General features: G+C 40.7%; 1 protein-coding gene across 11 annotated transcripts in view; it reads left to right on the forward strand.

Moving 5' to 3' along the window:
• HECW2 (HECT, C2 and WW domain containing E3 ubiquitin protein ligase 2) overlaps positions 1–20,700 on the forward strand; it is a 445,235-nt gene that overhangs the window by 337,175 nt on the left and 87,360 nt on the right. For all 11 annotated transcript variants that reach the window (XM_051849334.2, XM_051849331.2, XM_051849332.2 and 8 more), the window contains one exon: positions 4,300–4,485. In XM_051849334.2, coding sequence (XP_051705294.1) covers positions 4,300–4,485 — 186 coding nt within the window. The remainder of the gene's footprint in view (positions 1–4,299; positions 4,486–20,700) is intronic.

Consider the following 20,700-nt stretch of genomic DNA (forward strand, 5'->3'; position numbering starts at 1 on the left):
CAGGCGTTTATCTTTTTTTTTTTTTTTTTTTTTTGAGACAAACAAGCAAACACACACAAAAACATCCAAACCTAGGTAGACCATTAAACCCCGCAGGATGAATGTAGATGCCCCTTGTCTCTTAACCCACAGTTTTGTCAATGGCAGCTTCTGTGAGGACTGAACACTTTTCATCTAATCCCGCGTGCTTCATATGTGACATTTTGGGTCCCTCCCACTTGGCTGCCCCAGCTCTTTCAGTGAGCCTCAGTGTTTCTTTGTTTTCCCAGCTACCTGCCTCCAGCAGTCCTCTTCCTCCCGCCTCCACCTATACTTTTCCTTTGCCTCCTTTCCAGTGATCAGGCCTTGCTGATCTCTGTGTCCACATGCTTTCACCCAGGACTTAGCACATAATTAATGAAAGGTTTTGAGACCCCTCTTCAGTTAGTAGAAAGTGGGATGCTGGCCCAAGATCTTCAAAGAATAAAAGTAAAAAAACAAAAACAAAAACAAAAACAAAAAAAAACAAAAAAAAATTTTACTACTGTTATTTATCAGTTATAATAGGGTTGTGCTAGGTATAAATGTGTTCTTTTACTAGGTAATGCCCTATATTTTTATAGTGATTTTTACCCTTTCAAAGCACATTTATACCCTTTACTCCATTGGATTTGAATCTCACATGCCTATGAAGAAAGAGGGCAGTTCTGATTCCATCTTACAACTGAGTAAATTGAGGCAGACAGATTGAAACTTTCTCTGCTTCTGTCCATGAGTAACAGAGCTGTGACTATAATCCTCACTGTAGCTCTGTATGAACTAGACTGCAAATATCCTTTCTGAATTCTCACTTTTTAATCTGTCTCTATTGATGCTGTTTCTTTATACATATACTATATGATTATACATGTATACCTATGTATACTCTGTAATATATACTACATTGGGGTATGTATACAGTATTTGTAATACATGTGTATGTTTGGTCAAGAATAGTCTCTTTATAAAAACATAGCAATCCACAGGGATGTTCCTGTTGGACTTCAGCATTTTATATGGACCCTGCACGTCATGTGCATGTTATTCAGACTTGAAAAGCTGTGGTTCTGAAGCTTGTTTGCCATTTACTAATGAGAGAAGTCTTTCTCACAGCTAATTTACTTTGGTAGTTGCTTTCTGCAAAGATCAGTCGAACTTGGCACCATACTATGTGTCTCTTTGAGAGGAGAGGAGGAAGATGAAAGGACATAATTAATTATAAGACCGACCTTAAGATTCCTGTGCTTAAAAAGCTGTCCAACTCCAGGGAATTATTTCAAGCCTAAGACTGGGACGGGTTCTTTCACCTAATTGCCACTACTTCTTGCCCTAATGAAGTTGTGCTTCTTTTCTTTAGCAACCTATAGGAATTTCTGGTGCTCTAAAGCATCATGATGTGGCCTATTTACTTATTTTAATGGAAGGGGGATCAGTGAGGAGGACCAAGAGCTACACCTCTCTAGCACAGCAGCTGATGGCAAGAATGATTTGTGTGACAAAATCGGCCCACAATAGTTTGTCCCCAAAGAAGCTTATTAGGGTGTAAGACTTGAAAGCTCGTTAGCATTGCCAACAAACTGGTGTGGTCCTGGACTTGCAGTGGCCTATGAGAAAGTCTATCGGCAAGATGGAGCCAAATGCAGAAAACAGACGCCTCACTGACTGCATTTAAAACTCCAGGGCAGGGTCAGCCACAGGTTAAACTATTAGCTGCAGTTTGTCTCTGACAACCTCCAATTTCTTTTATTAGTCTCCTTCTCGGTTTTCATGGTATCACATTCTTACTCTCTCATGCTTTCTAATTGCCCAGAGCCCCTGCATAGGCCTGCCTGTTTTGGCAGCACTCTGTGCACTCAACTCCACAACTGCTCTCACAACAAGCAAAACCTCCTCTCATTTAGACTGAGCTTGAAATACAACCCCAGAGTATTTTATTCTCAGATGTAAAGGAGCTAAGATTTGAGGATGGATCACCATGGTCTTCCTCCTCCTTTCCTCTCTTCCTCCTTCCATCCTCATCTCTTTCCCCCTCTTTCCCTTTCTCCATTCCATTTTTTTGATTAGGGAACAGGATTTTTTTTTTAAGATTTCATTTATTTATCTGAAAGGCAGAGTTATAGACAGGCAGAGGCGGGGTGGGGGGGGGGCTTCCATCTGCTGGTTCACTCCCCAAATGGCCACAACAATTGGAGCTGGGCCAATCTGAAGCCAGGAGCCAGGAGCTTCTTCCAGGTCTCCTATGTGGGTACAGAGGCCCAAGGACTTGTGGCATCTTCTACTGCTTTCCCAGGCCATAGCAGAGAGCTGGATCATTAGTGGAGCAGCTGGGGCTCGAACCAGCACCCATATGGGATGCAGTGCTGCAGGCAGCAGCTTTACCTGCTATGCCATAGTGCCAGCCCCTGGATTTTAATATGAAGCAAAAAGAATGTGATGATGATGAGTCAGTGAGAATAGCTTAGGTAACACTTCAGTAAAAGTGACCAACAAATCTCAGTGTTTTGAGCCAACACAGGTTTGCTTCTCTTTCCAGATTGGGCTTTTAGGATTTTCTGATACCTGAAGTGATTCAGAGACCCAGGGACCCAGGCTCTGGAACAGCTAGCACATCAACATTTCTAATGGCTGTGCTTGCTGTGCCCAAGGGAAGAAAATGCTAGAAGCACTCATTTTGGCTAGATCAATGTTTTGAATTGTACACAAAAAGTCTTGAGGGAAAATGGAAAGAATGGAGTAATGTTGATTATCCTAATACTCATTTATCTTTTATTCCTAATAACTAACACAGTAGTGGGCATAGCAAAAGCAGTAAATGTTTATGAACATTGAAATGGTTTCCAAGAAATCTGGTGTTTTTGCCTTGGGTTGTCTTAGACTGAAATAAATTACAGAACCCATGAAGATAAGTTTGAAGGCCTCCAGACTTAGAATGAAGTCCTGGAGATATTAAAGATAGGAGGTATCCAAAGCCCTTTTAATCTATCTAAAAAGAATTTAAATGGGACTGGTGCTTTGGTGTAGTATGCTAAGCCTCTGCCTGCAGTGCTGGCATCCCATATGTCCTGTCCCCACTGCTCCTTTTCTGATCAAGCTCTTTGTTAATCGTATGGGAAAGCAGTGGAAGATGGCCCAAGTGCTTGGGCCTCTGCACCCACATGGGAGACCTGGAAGAAGCTCCTGGGCCCTAGATTCGGATTGATCCATCTCCAGCCATTTTGGCTATTTGGAAAGTGAACCAGAGGATGGAGGACCTTGCTGTCTGTTTCTTCCTCTCTCTGTAATTCTACCTCTCAAATAAATAAATAAAATCTTTTTAAAAATAAAATAAAAATTAAAAAATTGAATTCTGATATAGATCATTCATGGTCTGGTCGATTCCATGAATATCACAAGGAAATAGCTCTCATGCTGTTGTTCCTTTTCTGCTGATTGGCACATGGTATCATGCAAAGAGTATCTGTTGACTGACTCAACTGTGGACAACCCGTGACTTATAATCAATGCCTTGGAGTCTTTGAGTTTATACAGATGAAAGATATAAAGCTTTTGCCAGGTAATTAGTTTTTATTGAGTTTTATTGAGTTTTAACCATATAAATTCAATGTCATATACACAGAAAAATGAGAGAGATAGAGGGAAATTAAAATAAGGAGATAATACAGTCCAGGCAGTTCTGCCTACTCTTTCAGTCACTGACCTTATACCTCCAAGAAGGTGTGAGATGAAAACTTCAGTCTAAAGTGATCTCAGTTGAACATGGCTGCCAGTAAGAACAACTCATTCCATTGCATTTACTTCTAATATTCAAGTATGTGATAAGTATTCTTCCATGCAGCTTGACACCAGGTGTTAACTATGCTGACCCGAGGGGCCAGGGATCTGGTCTAATGCTGGAGGGAGAACTGGCTGTGTCAAGGTTCACTGTAAGGTGGTATATTCATCCCCAACATGGTTTAATTTTGACTGTGTGTTTTGTATAAAACCAACTTTAGGACCTCCTAATGCCCCTAGTGAAAGGAGAAACCACAGCATCTTTGTTCTTTAGGAAACTAGACATAAATGATGAAGACTGCCTTACCTTTTACTGTCTTTGTATTTTATTTGGTTCAAGATACTTTGCTGTGTCTGATGTTTCTGCATATAAATCTATAGAGTTATGTTGAAGCCAATATATGCATTTTATGTAAGTTTCCTACTAGAAGAATAGATATACCCATATGTGGTATTCATGATGTCTGTGTCACCAGCACGTTAATGTTGGCTTTCCATTCTTTTCTCCAGAGTGCCTACCGCATGTTTACAAACAACACGTGTTTGAAGCACATGATCACCAAAGTCCGGCGGGACACCCACCACTTTGAACGCTACCAGCATAACCGGGACCTTGTAGGATTCCTCAACATGTTTGCGAACAAACAGCTGGAGCTGCCAAGGGGCTGGGAAATGAAACATGATCATCAGGGCAAGGTAACACAGGAATTTCCACAGGGAGCTGCTGAATGAGTGATTCCTGAGAATGGCTGCTTGTGGCTTTGGTACTTGGCTCCAGCCTGGTCCAGGAGAAACCTGGACAAGCAGGGTGTTTGTAAGGACAAGTAGTTACAAAAGCATTCTAAAGTAGTATATGGGGCGGGGGGAGGTAATGAAGTTGGTGAGATGCGCTTTTCATTAGATGTTCTTGCATCTGTCATCTCTCACTATTTTCTGCTGATTACAGAAAAGTTTCTTAGGCAATAATACTTCCTTCTTGCTAGTTGTACAGCTTATATTATAGAAACTTGAGTAAAAAAACTGTAGGGTTGTTTGGGGAAGATGCCTAGACATCCCTGAACAAGTACCTGACACAGGGTGTGTCTTCATGATACTGTCTGGGTTTGGGCCTCAGTCGTGTTGGTTCAGAACCCTGATTTTGTTAGCACATTAAACATGACTCGTTGATTAATTTTTGACAAGAAATAGGTAACTGGGTCACACAGGCCAGAGTAACCACATCTGTACTTCCTTTGTAGACAGATTAACCAGAAAGGCTGGTTGCAATCAGGAAGTTGTTGTATGAGTAAAATCAGAATGAGAAAGTTAGTACTTTCCAGAAGGTGTTTCTCAGCTGAGATTTTTGTTTTATTTGTTTAATTCTTATATAGCACCTACCGTGATCCATGAATAGTTTAAACTGTTTATAGGTGGAAGGTTCTCTCTACAATTTGATAAAGCAGCAAACCACATTTATAGATAAGGAGCCCAGGTCCAGAATGATCCCAGTGGCGTATCACAGAGATAGGCAGGGGCTGAGCTGGGCTCTGGCCCGGCGTTCTGTTCAAGGGGCTGTGCTCTTGTGTACAGCGTGGTGCTCTCCAAGTGGTAAGTAACCAGCTTCAGTTTTCCTGACTATAAAAAGCCTTGGAATATGTAACTTGGACAGTAGGAATGATTAAAATGACTTGATATTTAAAGGGTTGAACAATCCTCAGGTTGTTTGTCCAACAAATCTTTATTGAACACCTACACAAAAGAGCTAATCCAGCTACTTCATTGACCTGCCATTCTTCAGACAGAGGCAAGTGACAGACAAATCGTTAAAGAAACAGTTTGCCCAGATCTGATTAATTCTGTGGTTTAGAGAATAAAGCAGGAGATGGGGTCTAAAGAAAGGCAGGAATGGAGAATGTTATTTTATATAGGATGGTTGTGGAAGGCCTTATAGGTAAAGCCATAGGTGAACAGATACTTGAACAAAGTGGGAATTAAAGTATATTAGAGGAAGATCTTTCAGAGCAAATAGAACATGCTCAGCACTCAGCAAATGCTACTTTCTGCTCAAGTATTCTGTAGCAATGATACCACAGTAGCCTCTTCTTCATTCTAAATTCAGCTCCAAGTTGTCATCTCAGAAATTACAGGCAGTCAGAAATAGCTGTTACAGGCATGTGTAAACTCAGGAGAGGGACTGAGCTCCTAAGCCCGTTGAGCTAAGAACAATTCATCCAGTAGGCTGCCCGTAAATGACATGTGTAAAAGTTCCTACCTCCTTGAATGTGGTTGAAGTCCCAACCCCAGGCTCCCTTAGCATCCTCAAAAGCCCTTAGGACTATGTCCTTATGCGAGGAACCCTCAAACATTCATTGAAACTGTTGTCTTGAGTTCTGATAATCTTTTTTCAAAAGATGTGTTTATTTGAAAGGCAGTTAGAGAGAGAGAGAGAGAGAGAGAGAGAGAGAGAAATCTTCCATCCGCTGGTTCAGTCCCCAAATGGCTGCAATGGCCAGTAAGAGCTTTGGGGACCCTGAGAAGGACATAGAATACAAGGGTGGATTATGGCTGAGTTGCTCATAGTCTGTGAGGCATAGTCCTCTGCATCTTTCTTGAATTCCAGTGTAATTTTGCTTGTGTTGTCTCATGACAGCTATTCCCATCTGTCTCCTGGTACAGTTTTTGACATGTCTTACCTTCTCCAACAGAGGAGCCCATTTCTGAGAGTTGTTTTATTTATCTTTGAATCATTCTTTCTTCTAACCCAGTCCTTTCACCCAGAAGATTTTTACAAGTTGATGAATGAAACCTGTCACCTGTAGTTTCCATGTTATTGAGTAATCTCTGTTGGAAAAACCAAGACGAAGTTTCCAGGATCCCTTCCCGTTCTTGCTCCTTCTGCCTCCTACACTCTCAGTAGAAGCTATTAGATTTGGTCCATTTGACCTCTCTTATGCTGTTTTTTTTTTTTTTTTTTTCACATTACATGTTTAAATAAGATGGTAACTGCTTATACTGCACTTTAGCAGTCTTCAACTTTGGAAGAGTTTTTGTTTAGTTTTCTGTACTGATGGCCAAGGGTTGAAATTGAATGAGATTTTGTAAGATTCTATATCTGATGTACTCTGGAAGTTGAAGGGTGAAAAATGTGTTTGAGTCACATAAAAATATAGGGAAGCAGGGCCGGCGCTGTGGCTCAATAGGCTAATCCTCCACCTTGCGGCGCCGGCACACGGGGTTCTAGTCCCGGTCGGGACGCCAGATTCTGTCCCAGTTGCCCCTCTTCCAGGCCAGCTCTTTGCTGTGGCCAGGGAGTGCAGTGGAGGATGGCCCAAGTGCTTGGGCCCTGCACCCCATGGGAGACCAGAAGAAGCACCTGGCTCCTGGCTTCGGATCACTGCGGTGCGCTGGCTGCAGCACACTGGCCGCGGTGGCCATTGGAGGGTGAACCAACGGCAAAGGAAGACGTTTCTCTCTCTCTCTCTCTCTCTCACTGTCCACTCTGCTTGTCCAAAAAATATATATATAGGGAAGCAAAATATTAATTTAAAATTTACAATTAAAGAGCAAAAACGGAGAATCGGGTATTATTAGAAAAATGATGATGATTATGCCTGTATTTAATAATGTAGCACCATGTTCCAGGCACTATACTAGGTACTTTTCCATGGAATATTTCATTTGTACCTCATGGCAGTCTATGAGGTGGGTTTTATTATTACCTACATTTTACTGTAGGTGGAGTGTGTCCTACTTTTACTTTGGAGGTGTCAAATAGTTAATTAGTATGCATTAGCAAGAAAGTGAGCAATCCAGGATTTCAATTCTAGGAGTGTGACTCTTAATCACTATACTCTACTGGAAGGAAAGGTCTTTGGAAATGAGAGATTCTTTAGCATCACGAAGAACAGAAGTTCAAGGGCAGATGCTAGGATTACTGGTACCGTTCAATCCTGAATCATACATTTAGGCTTTGGTCGAATCACAAGTGTGTTCTAGCAGAGGACATCACATACATGGCTTTGAGCTTAAATATCATAAGGCCTCATGCTAGGAAAGCAGTATATTTGCCAAGAATGGAGTTCACCCTATATGGTTGGCTTATTAATAACCAGGCTCTATGCTATAGACATTGTACTAGCTCATTTAATTTTTACAACAATCTTGAGAAATAATTTCATTACATATGTAGAAGTCAAAGATCAAAGAGGCTAAGTTAATTGTGTAAGGGGAAAATCTTGACTACCAATCTAGGTCTTTCTGTATATAACACCAACACTCACTTAACTAATACCAAGCCTAGTCTAGAACTCAGTGGGCCACTAACTATCTTGGGAGGCATCTTTTAAATTCCCTGATTCTGAGGCTTCTTATCTGTAAAATTAATAGATTAATTATCTTTTCATTTTCTTATTAGCCATTTGTATATCTTTGGAAAAATGTATGTTCAAATTCTGTGTCCTATTTTTTTTTAAAAAAGATTTTATTATTTGAAAGGAAGAGTTACAGAGAGGCAAAGGCGGGGGGGGGGGGGAGGTCTTCCATCCGTTGGTTCACTCCCCAAGTAGCTACAATGGCCAGAGCTGGGCTGATCCAAAGCCAGGAGCCAGGAGCTTTTTCTGGGTCCCCCACACAGTGGAGGGGCCCAAGGACTTGGGCCATCTTCTACTGCTTTCCCAGGCCATAGCAGAGAGCTGGATCAGAAGAGGAGTAACCGGGACTTGAACTGGCACCCGTATGGGATTCCAGGACTGCAGGCAGTGGCTTTACCTGCTGCGCCACAGCACCAGCCCCTTCCCATTTTTAAATGTGTTTTTATCTTTATATTATTGAGTTACAGAATTTCTTTATATATTCTGGATACAAGGCCCTTATCAGTATCTGGTTTGCAAATATTTTCTCCCATTCTCAGGGTTGTTTTTCATTATCTTTATGTATTATTTTAGAGGCAATTTAAAAATTAAAGAACTTATTTGAGAAACAGAGAGAGGTTGGGAAGGAGAGTACTGGACAGAGAGCGAGTGAGATCTCCCATCCATTGATTCACTCCCCAAATGCCCACAAGGGCCAGGACTGGGCAGGGCTGAAACCTGGAGCTGGGAACCATATTCCATGAGCCATTCCTGCTGCCTTCTAGGGTTTACATTGACAGGAACTGTCAGGAGTCAGAGCTGAGAAGCAAACCCAGGCACCCTGTCATGGGATGTGAGTGTCTTAACTGGTATCTCCGCCAGTAGACCAAATACCCACCACAAAAGTTTTTAATTTTAATACAGTCCAGTTTATTTGTATTTTCTTTTGTTTGTAATTTATTTTTGGTGTTATATCTAAGAAAATATTCTGTAGCCCAAGGCTACAAATGAATAGTCCTATATTTTTCTCTAGAATTATGTAGTTTTACCTCTTTGATCCTTTTATGTACATTGTTCTTGACCTCTGAAGGATGTTTTCTTCTGCCTTAAACCTGTCTAATAACCCAGAATGCTCTCTCTTCCTCTACCTCAAATGTTGTTAATGTAGTGTCTCTGCTAGACTTGCACTCTTGCTTCAGCAGTAGCCTTCCAAGAGCAAGGTGATTGCAGTTACCATCACTTCAGTCATGAAGGTAGAATTTCAAAAGCATCCTTGAATGTCCACTTTCCCTACTCTTACTCAACAGAGTAGTGGAAGCTTTAGCAAGCACAATTCGGGAGGAGAAAGAAATAATGGGCATCAGAATTGGAAAATAAGAAGTCAAATTATCCATGTTTCCAGATGACATCATGTTGTACATGGAAAAACCTAAATCTCCACCAAAAAGCTGTTAGAATTGATAAACCAATTTAGTAAACTTGCAGGATATAAAATAATCATACATAAACCAGTAGCTTTTTTATATGCTAATGATGAACTCACAGAAAGAGGAATCAAGAAAGAAATCTCATTCACAGCAACTACAAAAAATAAGATATTTAGGAATAAATTTAACCAAAGAAGTGAAATACCTCAACAATGAAAATTATCAAGCATTGATGAAAGAAGTCATGAGGGACACACAAAAAAATAGAAAGATATTCCTTGCTCATGGATCAGAAGAATATCATTAAAATATCTAAACTACCTAGAGCAATTTACAGGTTCAATGCAATCTCGATCAAAATACCAATGACATTCTTTATAAAATTAGGAAAGGCAATCCTAAAATTCATATGGAATCTCAAAAGACCTGTAATATCCAAAGCAATTTTGAACAAGAAAAATCAAGCTAATGGTATCACAACACTTGACTTCAAAGCATACTACAAAATTATAGTAATTAAAATGGCATAGTGCTGGCATAGAAACTAATAAATAGATCAGTGGAACAGAACAGAGAGCCCAGAAATTAACCCACATACATACAGCCAAACTGTTTTTTGACAAAAGTACTCAGACCATAAAGTGGAGTGAGGATAATCCTTTAACAAATGGTGCTGGCAAAACGCGATGTATATATGTAGAAGAATGAAAGTAGATCCATACCTTTCGTCATATACAAAAATCAACTCAAGATGATCAAAGGCCTAGACTTAAGACATGAGACTATGAAGTTTCAGGGAGAAAATGTAGGGGAAACACTCAAAGACATTGGTGTAGTGGATGACTTCCTGGACAAGAACCCCAAAGTACAGGCAACAAAAGCAAAACTATACAAATGGGACTATATCAAACTCAGAAGCTTGTACAGCAAAGCAGATGATTAGTAGAGTGAAGAGACATCCAATAATGGGGAAAAAATTTACAAACCATCTATCTGACAAAGGATTAATATCCCGAATATATTAGCTACTTAAAAAACTCAACAACAGCAACAAAAAACAACCAAACAAGTTGAGAAATGGGCAAAGGACTTTAATAAACAGACTCAAAAGAAGAAATACAAATGGCCAACAAATATATGAAAAGAATTTTCAACATCACTAGCCATCAGGGAAATGCTAATGAAAACCACAATAAGATATCACCTGACCCCTGTCACAAAGGCTAAAATCCAAAACAGAGGGAGTAACAAATGCTGGTGAGGATGTGGACAAAGGGAACGCTTATACACTGTTGGTGGAAATGTAGATTAGTGCAACCACTGTGGAAAACAGTGTGGAGATTTCTTTAAAAATTAGAATTAGACTTGCCATAAGACAGCAATCCTACTACCTAAAAGACTTGAAGAGAGTCTATCAAATGTACGTATGTATATTTATTTGAAAGTCAGAGATACATAGAGAAAGACAAGCAGAGAGAGAAGTCTTCCATCCACTGGTTCACTCCCCAGTTAGCCGCAATGGCCGGAGCTGCACCGATCCAAATCCAGGAGCCAGGAGCTTCTTCCTGGTCTCCCATGCGAGTGCAAGGGCCCAAGGACTTGGGCCATCTTCCACTGCCTTCCCAGGCCATAGCAGAGAGCTGGATTGGAATTGGAGCAGCTGGGACTCGAACTGGCACCCACGTGGGATGCCAGCACTGCAGGCGGCAGCCCCACCTGCTATGCCACAGCGCTGGCCACTGTACCACCATATTTATAGCGACACTGTTCACAACAGCCAAAATTTGGAATCAACCAAGATGTCTGTCATCAGATGACTGGATTAAGAAAATGTGATATATATACCCAATGGGATATTACTCAGCTATAAAAAAAGAGTAAAATTCTACAATTTGTAGCAAAATGGATACAACTGAAGGACATCATGTTGAGTGAAATAAGCCAGACCAAGAAAGACAAATACCACATGTTCTCCTTTATATGTGGGAGCTAAGTTTTAAAAACCAAACAAAAATCAAAATATCTGTGTATATCAGTATTGCTGCAAATATAGTTTTGTAAATATTGTTTTACACCTTTGTCAAACCAATGGTTAAGAATATTATACTGCTATAGTTTTAATGACCTGTGATTACTTTAAAATTTACTGTATTTTGGCGAAATGGTTATTTTTCCATTCAATTATTGTTTATGACTATTGTCTATATTCCCACTAAACTAGGGTCTTTTTGCTTTTTACTTGTTAAACTTCTTACTCTGTTTTTGGCCAATGTTAAATGCATGTTTATTTAAGACATTACATTTTCCACTTAGGGTACAGTGCTTATAAACTGCATTGTTATTTCTTTTCCCTGTGCACATGTTCCAAATTCAAGTACTGGGAATGCCCAGTAATTTACTATAGCAGCTGAACTTTAAAACTGACACAGAATTTGTTACAAATTTGGGTCCTTCCATGTTTTACCATGTGGAACAATGCTGCATCTACACTGGGATTGGCTTAATCAACCTTTTCAATGTTGGCCTGAGGAAGCACCATCACATGGAGGCACTCCCCAACAAGGGAAGCCCCCAAGCATGCCTCCTGCGCTCTGGTACAGCTTGGTGATGGTTGGTTTGCAGACTTTCTACAGCTCTTTCTGCTAATGTTCAAATTCTTCCTTTTTTTCAGTCTGAGAAGACGAAATGAAATTAAAGGTTATTAGAATAAGTTATTTTGTAAGGCTGATTTTTCCAAGAATCTGTGACAAGGTCTATTGTAAGACAGAACTCCACTGTCACATTAAAATAAATACCTAGCTGTTGGAAGTCTTTTTTATTAATGTGGCTGCAAGCACAATGATATATTGTGGTCTTTTTTTTTTTTAAAAAAAAAAAGATATATTTATTTATTTGAAAGGCAGAGTTACAGAGAGAACACACGGAGAGAGAGAGAGAGAGACAGAGAGAGAGGTATTCCATTCGCTGGTTCACTCCCCTGATGGCCACAATACCTGGAACTGCACTGATCTGAAACCAGGAGCCAGGAGCCAGGAGCTCCTGGCCCATGTGGGTGCAGGGGCCCAAGGACTTGGGCCATCTTCTGCTGCTTCCCCAGTCCATAGCAGAGAGCTGGATTGGAAGTGGAACAGTCAGGACTCAACCAGCACCTATATGGGATGCTGGCACTATAGGCAGTGGTTTTACCTGCTATACTACAGCACTGGCCCCTTGGTGAAATCTTAAGCCTTTTTAATGTAATGTAAATTTGAATTGTGTTATCTCAAAAACAAAACAAAAAACAGAAAGGGAGAAGGAAGGAGGGTGGAAGGGATGGGAGAAAGGGAAGGAGGAAGGGAATTTTGTTATCCTGTTAGAATTGTATCTACAAATCACATTGAATCTGTTAAAAACTAAAAAAAGGAAATTTAAAGTAAAAAAAATAAAAACATACTTGAAATATAACTTACAACTGGAATTGAAATCAGATCCATATATTTGTATAGAATCACATGCTACCTGTGTGAGGCCACTAAACACTCTTCCCACAGACATTGCCATCTCACCCAGAATGCCTCTCCTCTGGATTTTGAAAGAATGTGTGTCACAGCGCTGATGTAGGTTATGCATAGGTTCCGGGCACAATGACTTTTTTCCTGGCATGAAATACCTGGAAAATTTTCACAGCAGAAGTAATGCTTTAGCTGAGCCTTTGATGATCAGCGGGATTTTGATAAAAAAAGATTATAGGGGGAGCGGCGCTGTGGAGTAGTGGGTAATGCTGCCGGGTGAAGTGCCGGCATCCCATATGGGCACCGGTTCAAGTCCCGGCTGCTCTACTTCCAATCCAGCTCTCTGCTATGGCCTGGGAAAGCAATAGAAGATGGCTCAAGTCTTTGGTCCCTTGTACCCAGAAGAAGCTCCTGGCTTCCGATTGGCACAGCTCCAGCTGGTGTGGCCATCTGGAGAAAGAACCAGCAGATAGAAGACCTCTCTCTCTCTCTCTCTCTCTCTCTCTCTCTCTCTCCCCCTGCCTCTGCCTCTGCTTCTCTGTAGCTCTGCCTTTTAAATAAATAAATAAATCTTAGAGAGAGAGAGAGAGAGAGAGAGAGAGAGACACTATAAGAGAAAGAAAATGGGACTAGGGAGGCATAAAGAAGGAAAGTACCAGGAGAGAATGTCTGCTCCTGTGAGGAAATAATGGGTGAATTTCAGGAGACTCTTAACATTCAAATGAAATCATGGAAGCTGCATTGCAGAGTGTAACAGAGATAATGCTATGAAATGACATGCATAACAAGAAAAATGGTATGAAATTTGTTATTTCTCAAGTTTACACAAAGAGCTTCCTGCTTAAGTGATCCCTTAATCATTACATAGTGCCCTTCTTTGTCTCTTTTAATAGTTTCCTTGTTTTTTTTTTTTTTTTCACTGTGGTGGCTTTTGTCTTTGGACTATGAGTGGATTAGTGGATTGTCTGCTTTCAGGGAATGCCTAGAGGCATGTGATGGGTGTGACCGGGGAGCTCTGTTAGGTGCTCCAGGGTGAAGGATGTGTCTGAGGTGACACTCCCAGGTTTGGGGTGGTAAATGCCCCCCCTTCTTTTTTTTTTTTTTTTTTTTTACCAGAGGGGAGGTTTGTTCTTGTCTGTTGGTATAGACTCAGCTGAGCTTCTCTGCTCAAGGGAGACCAGTGCCTGGGCGCTAGCCCCAGAGGCTATCTTATTCATCTGCTCTGCCACAAAGACCACACAAAGGATCTGTGCAGTCCTCAGTGTAAGATCAGATTCCCCAGCAATGTCCCTCACCAGGTAACTAGGGATCCCTGAGCATGTGGAGCTCCCTACAATGACTGCCCCAAATCCCAGCCACACCCTGAGTCCTCCCCCTCAGCCTCAGTGTTTTCATAGTGCCAGCACACTAGCCTCCTACAGTCACGAGCACCCAGACCCATCTGTTCTCCCCACCAGACTCAGGAGCCTCTACTTGGCTGGTTGCTGGGTGCGGACATGAGCTGAAGCAGCTTATACATATGTCCAAATGGCACCTTCTCTCTGTTAGCTATCACGGGATGCTGTTGTAGAGTGATTGGGGAGAGAGAAGACCTGCCCCACCTTTGTTTTTTCTCCCCTAATTTGGCAGGTACACTAACCCCCACAGGACTCCAAGCTGGATTTCCTCTAGGCTCTTCCTGCAGGTTTTTTTTTTTTTTTTTTTTTTTTTTTTGCGATTGGCTTGGACTGCTGCAGTCTGGTCTTACCTCATTTTCCAATGCTGGTGCAGAGGCCCTCTGCTGTTGGAGTACTGAGTGGTGCGTGTCCTCCCCCTGCACGTAGGACCACTGTGTCCCTCCAATTTTCGTAGTTTCTTCTGTTGTTCTCTCCTGAATTCTTCCCTGAGAATGCACTCTTTCCACTTTTTTTTAAGCTATCTTCTCCTAGACTAGAGCTGCAAGCACCCTCCCTACTCTGTCATCTTCTCCCCATACTCTCTCCTAGCTAAATTGGCATCCGTTTCTGTAAGAGAACTTCAGGGGACCATGGAAAAGTGAAATTAAAACAAATTTATTTTACTGTACAATATACATTTATTTTAAAATCCATGAATTTTTTTTGCAATACATATTTTCCACAAACTTTTTGAAGTACTCTTCTATATCCAAGCTTTGTAACCCCAGGTATTTGTGACTTTGGGTATCAGATTGGGAGTTCAAGCATCAAAAGGGCCCAAATACCAACTTTGACAACAAAAGCAAGTAGCAGTTGTGGTAATAAGGATAGATTTTAGAACAGAACACATAGTTGTACGGTGGAAATTACTACCAGCTGAGCCTGCTTGAGAGTTCTCCTTTTGCCAGAACTTAATGGCCCTGCAGTTGCAGAAATTTTCTCTGGACAACTGAAACCCTAGTTTCAATGCTACATGAAACTGATGGCCACTGATGGGTCTAATTCTACTTATCTCAGTGAGTAACATACATCTTAATATTTAGGGTCCCAAAGTGGATTCCAAACATCTCTGGGCAGGACAAGTTCTATGCTTTGCAAAATTGTCTTTTGTCTGTTGGCCACTTCATGTGTTCCTTCTGTGGCACATCTCCTTAATATGTTTGCAATAACTAGTATCTCTTTGTGGTGGTTCCCTGTCTTAGTTACTAGAAGTTACACAGCAATCTGGCTGGAGATGAAATTAAACTCTAAATTTATAGATAGCACATTGTTTTTGAGGATCTCATGTCTATTTTTAAGGAGTAAAAGATGCTAGGTTAAAAAATAACTCACAGGTAAGCACAAATAGAAAGCAAATGGCAAAAAATAAAGTACATTTCTAAGGCTGCATGCCTTTTGAATGAGATAATAGAACACATTGTGGTTTTGTAGGTGTATTTCTGAGTGAAGTGCCAGATTCATGGAATCTTGAAGGAACTGACCAAGTATGGAGATGGCCTTTGGGCTTTTCTTTGTCAGTAATTGTCCTCATGACTTGTATTGGATGTCTTTTTAAATATGCTATTTTAAAATTTCATGGTAATGCCTTTCCACTCTGCCTAATGTGTTAATTTGGGTAATTCCCTTCTCAATCTTCCACAGTGATATGCTGGTATTTTTGCACATAGCCTATATGATCCTCTGTAACTGTTTTTTAAAATGTTTATTTATTGAGAGAGAAGGACACACACACACACACACACACACACAGAGAGAGAGAGAGAGAGAGAGAGAATCTTCCATCCACTGGTTCATTCCCCAAATGGCCCCAAAGGCCAGGACTGGGCCAGGCCAAAGCCAGGAGCCAGGAACTCCATCCAGGTCTCCCATGTGGGTGGCAAGAAGGACTCAATCACTTGAGCCATTAACCACTGCTTCTCAAGGTGCATACTACTAGAAAGTTGGGGTGGAGCCAGGACTTAAACCTAGGCACTCCAATATGAGATGCTGGAATCTCAAATAGCACCCTAACCACCATGCAAATGCCTGTCCCTTTTTCAATATTTTCTGTGAACAGTTGGTTAAATCCAAGGATGTGGAAACTATAGACACAGAGGGCCAGCTGTATTGTGCCTACCCACATCCACCAACCAGCTCTCTGCAGAACACTATGCCAAGTATCATAGATCTCTCTTAGCAACTTAAGAGCTAGGATCACAGAACTTTAACAAAATAACCTTTAACCTTATTTTTGTGACTGATGCAAATGTCATGAAATATTTGAAACTACTCGTTCCTTCAAAAGAACCAATTAACATGGCTAATTTTTATTTAGAATAAACTCTTTCATTCAGCTCTTTTCATCTCTACTATGGTGAGAAAGTCTAAGCTTTAATATAGAGAAAATAATAGCTTGCTTATTCCAAGCAATTGGGGAGATACTGGGATGAGGGTTGGGAGCTAAGACAAGATTTATATTTTGGAAGGGAGAGAATGGATGAATAAATACAGTCTTTATAAAAATTAAAACAGATTACATGTTGCTTTTTGAATATTCCAGAGAATTTGTAGGGCTGAAAAAAACCAGAATTTAGAACAAATCCAATATGCAGCACTTCTGACTTGACAGTCATTGTCCTTTCTTTGTTTCCATAGCTCTTTAGAGAGAGAAATATAGAAGACTTGATATTATATCTTTCTGTAGCATAGTTACAAGCACTTTTGTTTTATTTTGTTTACATGGCCTTTTAATACATATTCCTGGTTTGGCAAAATGTTAACTGGAAACAATTTCAAACTTCTTCAGCTTAGATTTGTTGAGCCTGAGGTTGGGATTTCTTCACAAATACTGATGGCTTTTTCTTTTCTTAAAATAATAGAATTTAAAAAAAAAAAAGAAGGGAAGAATTGTGTAAAGAGAGCAATGTATTTTGTTTGGCCTCACTAAAATACCACTTGGCTCCAACCAGCCCATATTTCCTGACACTGGCTATGCCCTGAAGCAGTGAAAGGATAGAATTTTTTAAAATGAGATTTGAGTTTGTGCACTTGCATTCCTTTTCAGTTTTTCATTGTTGGTCTTAGTTGGCCCCACACTAAAAGGCTTGGTGAATGTCTTTAATGAGACTTAACAGGAGGGAATTGCTGTTGTTTAAAATTTGCTTTGTTGGTGGCTCATGTGACAAAGATCTATTTTTGCGTTTTTCATCTCAGGTACATCTTCAACACACTCTATCCAGACAGTTAATACATGCTAAATACTTTCATAAATAATGGCAGGTTATTCAAAAAGTACAACATAAAAGTGACCCAAATTAAAGATCATTCTACTTTTTACTTGTTGAATGTTATGATTAGTGGTGCATTAAGCCTGTGTTTATAAAGTAAATTGAAATTATGATATTGTAAAAATTAAAGGAAAAGAAGGAGAGGGGATTGAGGGAGGGAGGAATAGTTATCTTCTTAGAATTGTATCTATGAAAAACATGAAATCTGTTATTTTTATATTAATAATTTTTTTTTAAAAAAAGTATCAGGTCAGCTTCGTTACTGGCTCGCACTAGTTAGCATTTCCTGAGGGAAAGTGATCCACTTTCTTGACATAATTGATTGTGTGTCACAAATAGCAAACCTAGAATTTTCACAGTGATTTTTCTCTGCTCTCTTCGCCGTAAAATAGAACACATTTTTTTTTTTTACAGCTCAGCTATGACCTGAGTAATCCCCTTTACATGGATAAAGCAGAGCACTAAGGAAATATCCAAGGTCACACAGTGGGCCCATGGCAGAGCCACACTCTCGCCAAGGAATTCCTTCCAGTGCTGTATTCTCTTAGCGCTGGAGCTGTGTGGTATGGATAGAGGTCTTCATGGAGAACTTTCTGCCCCAAGTACTTGGGATTTGATAAGCCTCTGTAAACATTATCTGCATTCCATTTGACTCTGAAACACAAGCCCCCATGCCAGGTCATGCTTCCAGCAGGTTAGCGAGGGGAATGGTGCAGAGTGTGTGAAATATGCTGTCTGGGATCAGTAGTAGCAGTCTTTGCAGTGTTGAAATATGGTGATGGCCTCACCATATTTCAAGTGACTGTTAATGTCAGCCTCATTCAAGACAGACTTAAATGTTTTTCTAAAATCAAGTGCTGAACTCGTACAAGGCTTGAGAGGAGTAGAAGAACATAAAGAAAAGATGGTAGGCAGAAAGCAGAGTGGAAAAAAAGAAGAGACATGAGCAGAATGGGCGGGGGGTGGGGATGGGAAGAGGTTAGTATTCTTCAGGCTTTGCAGTCAGACAGGAGGATGACTAGTTTCTACAACACACAGTATAGTTCCACCAGGCCAGCTTGAGTAGTTCCTACCATACATGTCTCCTAGCTTGGGAACTGTAACCCAGTGCATTAAAGGTGAACAATAAAAAGATACCATTATCAAATAATGAAAATCTTTCTTTATAGTGGTACATATTTCTGGCTTAAATTTTAGAGATTTCTTTCTTCTGCAGTGCAGAGACTTCATTGTTATCAGTTAGGATTTAACTTAGCCTTACTGTGATGGAACACCATACAAAATCTAAAACACGCAATTGTGTTCTCTCACATAGAGAAGTTCAGAAGTGAACAAGTAAGGGTTTATTAGGCGGTTCATCAAATTTCCAAAGCCCTTTGCTCCTTCTCACTTTTCACTCAGCCATCCTTCTTTTTTTTTTTTTTTTTTTTTTTTTTTTTTTTTTTTTTTTTTGACAGGCAGAGTGGACAGTGAGAGAGAGAGAGACAGAGAGAAAGGTCTTCCTTTTTGCCATTGGTTCACCCTCCAATCAGCCGCATCGCGCTGATCCAAAGGCAGGAGCCAGGTGCTTCTCCTGGTCTCCTATGCAGGTGCAGGGCCCAAGCACCTGGGCCATCCTCCACTGCACTCCCTGGCCACAGCAGAGAGCTGGCCTGGAAGAGGGGCAACCGGGACAAAATCCTGTGCCCCAACTGGGACTAGAACCCGGTGTGCCAGCGCTGCAAGGCGGAGGATTAGCCTAGTGAGCCGCAGCGCCGGCCCCTCAGCCATCCTTCATTTCCATGGCTGCATGTGGCTGCCAGAGCTCCAGCTAGTACATCTGTATGTGAGGGAGGAAGAAAAAAGGAGGTCTCAACTTGTTCTCTGTAATGAGAAATTCTCAGAAGTGTGATGTCTCATTGGCCAGAACTTAGTCTTGGCCATACATACCTACATGGAAACCTGGAAAGTGTAGTTTTCACTAGTTCTTTTATTTTTTTAGACTGGTTTATGGGCTGTAGCGAGGAACATTGTGATCCTTAAAAAATGTTTTATAATTGGAAACTATTATTAATAATAAGCTATACCTCACATTTGAGGAGTCACAGGCATTGTGTTAAAAATGTATATGAACCATCTTATTTAGCCTTTAACTTAACTTAGGATATCATCCTCATTTAATAGAAAAGAAACTGAGGTTTAAAACATTTAATTAGTTTGTAGGTAGGACTAGAGCTCACAACCAGACCCGTCTTTTTCCAGTTCCTAAATATTTAATCATCAGTTTGCCTCCTACTTTTATAGTTAACCTGGTAGTTTATTCATATCTACACTGGGTTTTAGTCTGGTTTGTATTCTTAGGGTCTTTGGCTTTCCACTCTTTTCACCTAAAACACACACACATACCCCTCATGTTTGTTTTTTTTTTTTTTTTGTAAGTGTTTCTGTGCTTATGTAAAAACACATGAATTTCTTTTTTATTTTTAAAATATTTATTTATTTATTTGAAAGGCAGAGTCATAGAGAGGCAGAGGCAGAGAAAGAGAGAGATCTTCCATCCACGTGTTCACTTCGCAAATGGCCACAATAGCCAGAGCTGGGCTGATCCAAAGCCGGGAGCCACAATCTTCTTCCGGGTCCCTATGCAGGTGCAGAAGCCCAGGCACTTTGGGCCACTTTCCCCAGCTTTCCTAGGCACATCAGCAGGGAGGTGGATCAGAAGTGGAGCAGCCGGGACTCAAATCAGCGTCCATATGGGATGCAGACACTGCAGGCAGCAGCTTTACCTGCTATGCCACAGTGCCAGCCCCAAAGCACATGAATTTCTAATACTTGGTTAGTTAATGGTGAGTTGTCTCTTTATATTTCAGTCAGGAATCCTTACTGAGCACTCTCTTGCTCCTAGGGACAGCCCCCAAAGCGATTGGGGATAATAGGATGAATAAGAAATTGTCCTTCCCTTAAAGGCTTTTACAATATAATTC

This window comes from Oryctolagus cuniculus, chromosome 3, assembly GCF_964237555.1.
Source record: "Oryctolagus cuniculus chromosome 3, mOryCun1.1, whole genome shotgun sequence".
Classification (NCBI taxonomy): domain Eukaryota; kingdom Metazoa; phylum Chordata; class Mammalia; order Lagomorpha; family Leporidae; genus Oryctolagus; species Oryctolagus cuniculus.